At 44.9% G+C, this 10,000-nt stretch overlaps 1 protein-coding gene across 2 annotated transcripts in view; it reads right to left on the bottom strand.

Moving 5' to 3' along the window:
* The window catches only part of LOC138056856 (stabilin-2-like), a 124,416-nt gene that overhangs the window by 23,993 nt on the left and 90,423 nt on the right, over window positions 1-10,000 (bottom strand). For both annotated transcript variants that reach the window (XM_068902776.1, XM_068902775.1), the window contains 3 exons: window positions 2,004-2,060; window positions 903-1,020; window positions 347-490 (listed from right to left, as the gene is read on the bottom strand). In XM_068902776.1, the coding sequence (XP_068758877.1) occupies window positions 347-490; window positions 903-1,020; window positions 2,004-2,060 (319 nt within the window). The remainder of the gene's footprint in view (window positions 1-346; window positions 491-902; window positions 1,021-2,003; window positions 2,061-10,000) is intronic.

Below are 10,000 nucleotides of genomic sequence, written 5' to 3'. Positions count from 1 at the left end.
TATAGGGAAAAACTGAGCCCGAGGTCTGGAGTACGGCCAAAGGCCGCAGGCAGAGGGCCGTACTCGAGATCGAGGGCACAGTTTTTGAATGTAACAGTTTTTGCAAAGCTTTTAATGCATAGAAAACAAACGATTGTACTATTTGAAACGATTGTAACGATTAAATCAAGTGCAAATTTCAGTTATTTCTATTTCCGCTCAAAGTGATATGCTGAGGAACTATGAAGACAACAAAATGCCGTAGCACACTTGAAACATTTAGCAGAAAATTGTCCATTACATTTAAGTACACCTTGCTTTAGGGTTAACATCTTTAATATACTATGAAAATGTGCATGTATCAAACCTGGACAGGCAGAAGTGTTATTGCGGCATCTTTCACAAGCCGTGCCAGCAAATCCTGGATTACATTTACATTCACCGCTTCCTTCGAGTCCGTTTGAACAGTGCCCTCGTCCACTACAGGGAGACTGGATCCCACCAGGACAAGCTGTCAAGACAGAATAGACAGCAGTTTATACACTTCCCTCGCGACCACTATCAGTGTGGATCGCCATGAAATGACATCCTTAGCTAAAGATCCTCGCGGATAATGGGCGCAATCTAGGTAGTTGCAAAGACGCCTTAAAAGAACGCAGGTTTGAACGCGAGACTCGCACTTATGACCTAATTTTTTTGATGTCCGTCAGTTTTCAAAGAAAATGCAACAATTTGACGGAACACTTGCATGATAATCCCTTGCGTTCTTCTTGATGTGTATATGTAATCCTCGGCGTTTGTTAATTTGAAGGCGTTGTTGAGCTACTGTTAGTCCTTCCAAATGCCCGGTCTCACCTGTTAGTTCTGTCAAAAGGAAAGCGCCCTAAGATATCTATTCCATATATAGGAGCACCGCAACTTACCTAAACAGCTTGGTCCATAGTAGTTTTCACAGCATCTTTTGACCTTCGTTCGCTGTAAACAGATTGGCTGACAGCCCAACAAATCACCATTGTAGGTGCAGTTATGATTTGTAGTATCCTGTTCAAATGAATCAGAAATATTGGAAAGTGGTTTTGACGTTCGCTCGGAATTTCAAATTCTAACCATCTACTGCCTGATGCTGTAACAAAGTGACAATTTGACACTTGCCTTAATTTGCTGCGAGGATACGTGATTTCCCATGAGAATACAGCTGCTTCGAGAAAGGTTGTCCAAAAGAAGCGTAAGAGAGTTCGCGACAATGCCGAAAGGGAGTATGGGACAGTATTCAATATGTTGTGAACGCCCGGAATCGAAGATGCCACGACCGGACAGTAAAGACCTACTATGGCGAGCTATTTGGATGAAAGAGTTCTTAGGATATAGCGTTGATGAAGAGGCAGTACACGCAGAGTTATGTTGAAGCTCTCTCCCGCTGACATAAAATAAGCAAGGTTAAAGTCTTCAGAATCTTGCTCTCTTTGTCAATTCTAACCGTTTGTTTCTAATTCCTGGCCTGGATCATTTGACTCTCAGTCATATCTCAATGTCAATAACACAGCATGAGCATGTATTTCTAGGTGACGTTGTCGATAGCACTGCCGTCATGTTTTCGTTGACTCAAACTGACGGTTTACCATAATCCCTTTCGGCATTGTCGCGAACGCTTTTATGCTTCTTTTGCACAACCTTTCTCGAAACAGCTGTATATTTAATGCCCGTGACAACTATGTTCAGTGGGACACCACCACGACGCAAGGGGACTTCCCGCTTTTTGAGAACTGCGTATAGCCTTTTTGGTTTGCTTTTTTACTGAACAAATTTCCTGTTATAGAGATCCAAGGTTTATTTTTCAAATCCGAGCGAACTACATTCTAACCATTTAGAGATGTTATCAATCACCGTGGCAAGGCTCAGTTATATAGAGGAAACCGAATGTTGGTCTGACTGTGGTTCAAACCAGCTAAACAGTGTTGATGTCTTGTTTCTTGACAACATGTAAGAGAGCATTTCACAAGCAATATGAAGTCAGCTTTACTCACAATAAGAGAGGTGTCCTGTGGACAGGAGACTGGAAGGAAGCAATTTCCACACTGACCCTGAGAAAGTGAATTAATTCGAGAAGGTTACCAGGGCGTGTTACAATGATGTTAAGGACGGTGCCTACTAATTCAAAGGTATTTTTGCCCCGGTTTATGATTATGCGGGAAATGTAGATCTTAACAAGTGTTATTGTAACCAAGCATTTTTCAAAGATAATTCATAAACAATATTTGTAAAAAGCTTTACAATACAAAGGCATATATGGCGTTCTTTCTCAAATTGAAGCTTACCGGTAATTATCTCTGAAAGATCTACTTTCTCCGCATAATTTTACACCGCGCAAAAATATCCTTGTATTAGTAAGCATCACCGATAGGAAATTCGAGTATCTCGAGATGCGCAGAACGTATGCGCAATAACAATAGTAGGCACCGCCCTTAAGGCAACAATGGGGAGCTTAAGCACGCGCGTTTTTGAGACGCGGACGGCAACCGGAAGAGAACATTTCTCGTGCCAGGACAGTAGTGCCTCCTAGATTTTTATAGTAATCATCTCTAATGGAGAAAAGATACTTAGGAATGTAAATGTAGTAGTGTCAAGACAAGATAAAGGGTAAAGCAGCTCACTTCCGGTTGCCGTCCGCGTCTCAAAAACGCGCGTGCTTAAAGCTCCCTAATGATTTGTAACGTTGGGCATTTAAGAACTGGTTCATGCTTACCGTCCGCTTTTCGAGTTATGGATGTATGCGATAAGTTTGGAGAGCTCAAGAGAAGCAACTTTAGCCTCCTAAGCTTCTGATGATGACGATGTTGACGATAATGACGATAATGGCGATGATGATGATGATGATGACGATGATTATAATGATGATGATGACGATAATGATTACGATAATGATGACGGCGCTGACGACAACGACGACGACAAAGACGATGATGATGATGACGATGATGATTGTTGCGGACAGTTTATAACTCCATTTTGTATGCGAATTATTATTACTGTTATCCCTTTTTGTGTCATATTCTTTTCAACTCAAGTAACACTACCTCGTTAGTGAACAGAATCAGTTTAGTGTCTCAGGAGTTTTTCTCGTTATTCCCCAAGGGGCCAATTAGTAGAACTATATTAGGACCGAAAATTTTGTTAAATTGTTTTTTCGTCCTGTTCGACTGAGTGACTGTTAAACCGAGTACTCTTTTTTCCTGTCTTGTTGCGCACATTCGGTAAGCCTTGTTATTTGTTGAATAATCTTTTTAGTTTACGTTTTACGTAGTTACAGTCCTAACTTATATTACTGTATTTCTTTCTTTTCGTAGCGAACCTCGCATTGCCCCCGGTTTGTTGTCGGCAAAGGCGTGTGTTCCGATTAAAGCAAGTTGTTTTTTATGTCGAGTGAATTCTGTCCTTCATATCGTTCGCGAATGTAACAAGTAAAGTGAAAGTACGGATGGCTTCGAAGTACAGCGAGGATCTCGCCGTTAGCGGTCTGTTAGAGCTTGGTCATGAAGGCGTTTCTAGACAAGATGTTTCCCACATGAAAAATTCTAGAAGTGGTTATCTGTCATGGTTGACGAGATTGTATAATGAAGTTGAGAGGTTGATGGGTGATTCTGGTCGAGTTGAGGAGGTTTTGTTGAAAAAGGACTTAATTAATACCACGTTTTCACGCTTTGAGGACATTCATTTCTCTATGTTGGCACTTCTTTCAGACCACGAAGAAAGAAAGTCCTTTGAGGATTCATTTGCGGTTCAGGTTGAGAGGAGACAGAACTTTATGTCGAGGATAGAATTTTGGATCGATCGTGAAGCGTTTCGTTCTACACCCCCTGTGGAACCTGAGGATTCCATTAGTCAAGCGGCTTCACTGATTTCAATCAAGGGTCGCCCGAATTCCAAGTTGTCAAAGTCGTCAAAGAGTCTCGCAAGTATTAACAGTCAAGCGTCAAGTACATCAAGTGCGCGACTTCGAGAAGCTAAGGAACGCCGTGAATTAGCTCACCTTAAACTGCAGCAACTGAAATTAACTCAAGAACTTGAGCAAAGGCGAGCTCAGTTGGAGAACGAGGCACAGAGACTTAAATTGATTCATGAGTTCGAATTGGCAACCGCGAGCGAGAAGGTATGGTCAGCCCCAGTTTTCGATCCTGTAGCGCTTGATGCCCCTCAAGGGAGTCTGGGAAGTTCTCGCCAAGGGCCCGGGGGGCCAGAAGGGTTTCCCAGGTCCGGTCCTGCTCCGACGCCAAGTGCTACGAGGGAGCCGGTAAGGCAAGCTATTTCTTCTCCGGTAGAATCAGTAGTCACGAAGAGTCATAGCTTAAACCCATTGGCTGCCGGATGGAGTAGCAGGTTACCAACATCGCCTATCAGTAGCGCTCCTCAACCCTCTCACGCAGACCAAAATGAAAGTAAGGTGGAAGATCTGGTCAGGACCTTAGCGTCAGCCTTAGATGTAGGTTTCAATATCCCTAGAGCTGAGATATTAACATTCGATGGAGATCCGTTGGAGTATTGCCAGTTTATTCATAATTTCGATGTCAACATTGGCAGTTTGATTAGCGATCCGCGAAAACGGTTGGCGTATCTTATCCAGTATTGTAGGGGTGAAGCCAAACAAGTTATTGAGAACTGCTGCATGTACGAGTCAGAACGTGGTTATAAGAAAGCAAGGGAGATCTTGTATCATCAGTTTGGAAGACCTCACATTGTTGCTCAAGCCCATGTAAACCAACTAACCAAGGGTCAGATGATAAAGCCAACTGACGGATCAGCGTTGCAGAAACTTGCTCGTCAGATGCTAAAATGTGAGATCACCTTGTCTCAAACCGGTTATGATGCAGATTTAAATAACTCTGAAACGTTGTTGAAGATTATGGATCGCCTACCCACGCGTCTTCAGACTAAATGGGCTGAACGGGCAGAGAACATTTTCCGTGATGGGGGACGCCCACGTTTTTCCGATCTCACCGCTTTTATTCAGCGAAGCGCTGATATTGCAAGTAACATGTTTGGTCAGCGCTTGAATGTGAACAGTTCGAGAGACAGAAGCGGTAATAGACCTCAACAGAGAAATAGGAATGATACCCCGCGTCGAGGTACAACCCTGGCTGTGAGAAGTGTTAGTGCTCCAGAGACTTCACACGAGAGTCCACGCGAGATAAGGAACAATGTAGTTGTCCATCCACGCGATGTTTCGGATCGAGATTCGAGCAGGATCACTCGCAGAGATGTAACCACAGATAAATGTATCAGCCTTGGACCTCGCGACGTCACGCGTAGTTACCCTCCTCCTGAAGTCTGTACTTCCAGTCCGCATTGTCCTTTGTGCTTAAAGTCACACTTCTTGAAGGACTGCATAGCCTTTAAAGCGAAGACTTATCAGGAACGCCTCGATCTCTTGTTCCAAAAGCATATTTGCAGAAACTGTTTGGTACCTGGTCATTACGCGAAGGGGTGTGCAGCGGTAAGAGCGTGCGAAAGGTCTGGTTGTGTAAGAAAACATCACACCCTACTGCATCCCCCGGATGGGGCGCGTGATAATAACGACGTAGATCACAGAGTAGTTTCACACCAAGCGTCGGCCGCGGCATCAAACGGCATCATTGGGGCCGGCAGGAAACGGGTCTGCCTTCGAGTCATCCCTGTACGCGTTCAAGGTTTATGTAACGGTCGGGTCATTGAGACATACGCATTGTTGGATGACGGTTCAGACGTGTCACTGTGTGATCATCGACTATTGGAGAAGCTTGGTTTGAATGGGATAAACCGGCAGTTTACTCTTACTACCCTTAGTAACACTGAAGAACAAAGTGGGTTGGAGGTTGGTCTGAAGGTCAGCAGCATAGATGGTGTAAAGGATCTCTGCCTGTCTAGAGTGTGGTCTGTTGAAGGAATTCCTGTGTCAGAGAAGAGCATTCCAGTACCTGATGATTTAAGGCGATGGCCCCATCTCCGAGATTTGAGTTTTCCCCAGATTGATGATCAGACAGTAATGCTTTTGATTGGCGGAGATTGTCCCGAGGCATTTTGGGTGCTAGACGAGAGGAAAGGGGCAAGTGATGAACCGTATGCAGTCAGGTTCCCGTTAGGATGGACCCTATTGGGCCCAGTTGGTCCCACGAATCCTCACGAAGAATTTCACGTGAACTTTGTGCGTTCCCTGGATGACGACGACTTGCTTCAGTCGCAAGTGAAGAGGTTCTGGTTGACTGACTTTGGTGAAAGTTTAGCTGCATCTGAGGTGTGCATGTCATTGGAAGACAAACGAGCCTTGAAGATTATGAATGAGACGGTTACAAAAACAGATGGTCATTATCAGGTCGGGTTGCCTTGGAGAAATCGACCGCCTTCGATCCCGAACAACCGTTGTTTCGCTGAATCGAGGCTATGTTCGCTGAAGAGACGACTTCTAAAGGATGAAGACCTTCATGGGAAGTACAACACTACTATGGACGAATATTTGTCTAAGGGTCACGCAGTAAAGATTCCTCCACGAGAGCTGTCTGTTGAGGGAAAGATCGTCTGGTACCTTCCTCATCATCCAGTTGTCCACGCCAGGAAACCGGACAAGGTTCGTGTAGTTTTTGATTGTGCCGCCAAATACCTGGGTACCTCACTGAATGACCAGTTGATGCAAGGACCTGACCTGAACAATAACCTGATCGGTGTTTTGATGCGATTCCGAGAGGAGAAGTTCGCTGTAATTGCTGACATAGAGTCCATGTTCCATCAGGCCAGAGTTGATCCACGTGACCGTGACGCTTTGCGTTTCCTCTGGTGGCCGAATGGAGAACTACACAGCACCCCAGCAGAGTATAAGATGACGGTCCATGTCTTCGGAGCTACGTCGTCCCCAAGTTGTGCCTGTTTTTGTCTGTTGAGAACAGCAGAAGACAACAAGGATACCTTTCCGAGCGAGATCGTGAATACAGTAAAAAGGAATTTCTACGTGGATGACTGTTTAAAGTCTGTCAGAACACGTCACGATGCACGGCTACTTGTGAAAATGTTGACTGAGCTGTTATCACGGGGTGGATTCAGCTTAACGAAATGGATGAGCAATGACAGAGAAGTCTTGGCAAGCATCCCTCCGAGTCGACGAGCGAAATCCGTTGTTAACTTGGACCTTGACGAGATGCCCACAGAGCATGCTCTAGGAGTACAGTGGAAAGTTCAGACCGATGAGTTCTGTTTTAAAGTAATTGCCAAGGAAAGACCACCAACCCGACGAGGTATATTGTCAGTCGCAAGCTCCGTTTATGACCCCCTTGGGTTCTTGGCGCCCTTCACATTGTCAGCGAAGTTGATTCTGCAGGAGTTATGCAGGAAGAAGATTGGTTGGGATGAGAAGGTAGAAGGTCAAGCTCTGAGTGACTGGAAAGATTGGCTAGCTGCTTTACCTAAATTGTCGGAGGTTGCAGTAAGAAGATGTTACAAACCTGACTCATTTGGAGAGGTCAGTCACGCTCAGGTCCACCATTTCTCCGATGCATCCCAGTGCGCCTACGGAGCAGCTTCCTATTTACGCATGATTGATACGGATGGTAACATTCATTGTTCATTTGTCATCGGAAAGTCTCGTCTGGCGCCCCTAAAGGCGATCACAATCCCTCGCTTGGAGCTGTCGGCAGCAGTGGTTTCTGTGAAGTTGGATAATATGATCCGGAGAGAGCTTGATCTGCCCATCGAAGAGAGCATTTTTTGGAGTGATTCCACTTCTGTCATTCAGTTGATCCAAAATCAGTCTAAGAGATTTCAAACCTTCGTGGCAAACCGCCTGTCGATTATTCATGACGGTTCGTCTCCTGATCAGTGGAGATATGTTGACTCGAGATCCAATCCTGCTGATGATGCCTCGAGGGGTCTAACTGCAGAACAGTTAATCCGTAATAAGCGTTGGTTGCATGGTCCTGAGTTTTTGTGGAAATCAGACGAATGTTGGCCCTCCCTTGGCACAATACCGAACATACCAGATGATCACCCAGAGGTGAAGCATGAAGTTCAGACGTACGTGATTTCACACAAGAGCATCATGCATTCATTTATAGAGCGCTATTCTTCCTGGAATCGTCTCAAGAGGGGAGTTTCGTGGTTGTTGAAGTACAAGCTTTTCCTACTCAGCAAAGTGCGACATCATGATGAAGGAAATCACTTAGGGCCAATTAAGGGAGAGCTCTCGGTAGATGATCTAAAAAGGGCTGAAAAGGAAATTGTTGTGTGTGTCCAGAGGGAAGCCTTCAAAGAGCATTTTTCTCAAGTGGTGAAGTCAAAAGGTCCCCTTCGCAAGTTGTGTCCGATACTGATCGATGGAATCTTATGCGTAGGAGGTCGATTGCAAAACGCACCTATTCCAACTGAGGTCAAGCATCCAGTTCTCCTTCCCAAAAAACACCATGTAACGGATTTGATTGTTAGGAAGTACCATGAAGAGTTAGCCCATGCTGGTAGAGAACACGTGTTATCTTCCATAAGACAGAAATTTTGGATAGTCAAGGGTCGTGTGGCGGTGCGCCGTGTGTTAAGAGAATGCCTTTTCTGCCGTAAGAGAGCTTCACCAACAGGGGAACAAAGGATGGCGGACTTGCCTTTGGAGCGCCTAACCCCAGACCGACCGCCCTTTACGTTCGTAGGCATTGACTACTTTGGCCCGTTTCTAGTGAGACTTAAGCGCAGCAGTGTAAAACGCTACGGATGCTTGTTTACTTGTCTAGCCTCCAGAGCTGTCCACATTGAGATTTCGCACTCTTTAGACACGAATTCGTTCATTGACGCCCTGCGAAGGTTTATTGCCAGGAGAGGAAGTCCCGAAATCATCAGAAGCGATAACGGTACCAATTTCCATGGTGGCGAGCGAGAACTGCGAAGTGCACTGTCAGAATGGAATCAACAGAAGATAAATGCGTTTACAAGTCAGCGTGAGATCAAATGGATCTTCAACCCACCGACAGCCAGTCACATGGGAGGTGTTTGGGAAAGAATCGTTCAATCAGTCAAGAGAATCCTCAAGGCCCTTCTACGAGAGCAACTTGTCAACGATGAGTCACTTCTGACCCTAATGGCTGAGACTGAATCAGTCATAAATTCTCGCCCTCTAACGCCAAACCCAGACGACCCAATAGATGCTGAGCCTCTCACCCCAAGTCATTTGTTATTACTGAGGTCAAACCAATCGATTCCCCCTGGAGTTTTCTCCGAACAAGATCAGTACTGTCAGCGACGTTGGCGGCAAATACAGTACCTAGCTAACATTTTCTGGAAGCGTTGGCTCCGAGAATATCTGATCACGTTGCAGCAACGCCACAAGTGGAGCTATGTTAGCCGAAACCTTAAGATGGGCGACTTGGTTTTGCTCACAGAGGAGAACACCCATCGGGGTCAATGGCCCTTAGGTCGGGTTACCAGAGTCCACAAAGCTAAAGATGGTCACGTGCGTTCAGTGGAGATTAAAACGAAAACCGGTTCCCTGATCAGGCCCATTACAAAGCTGTGTTTCTTGGAGAACTTTCCCATGTCCGCATAAATTTTGAGTGAAATAAACTGTTTCTATCAAGTAGTTTATTTGGGGCCGGAATGTTGCGGACAGTTTATAACTCCATTTTGTATGCGAATTATTATTACTGTTATCCCTTTTTGTGTCATATTCTTTTCAACTCAAGTAACACTACCTCGTTAGTGAACAGAATCAGTTTAGTGTCTCAGGAGTTTTTCTCGTTATTCCCCAAGGGGCCAATTAGTAGAACTATATTAGGACCGAAAATTTTGTTAAATTGTTTTTTCGTCCTGTTCGACTGAGTGACTGTTAAACCGAGTACTCTTTTTTCCTGTCTTGTTGCGCACATTCGGTAAGCCTTGTTATTTGTTGAATAATCTTTTTAGTTTACGTTTTACGTAGTTACAGTCCTAACTTATATTACTGTATTTCTTTCTTTTCGTAGCGAACCTCGCATTGCCCCCGGTTTGTTGTCGGCAAAGGCGTGTGTTCCGATTAAAGCAAGTT

This window comes from Montipora capricornis, chromosome 7 (assembly GCF_036669925.1).
Source record: "Montipora capricornis isolate CH-2021 chromosome 7, ASM3666992v2, whole genome shotgun sequence".
Taxonomy (NCBI): Eukaryota; Metazoa; Cnidaria; class Anthozoa; order Scleractinia; family Acroporidae; genus Montipora; species Montipora capricornis.
The sequence above is the reverse complement of the archived record's forward strand: the minus strand, read 5'-3'. Positions and strand labels throughout refer to the sequence as shown.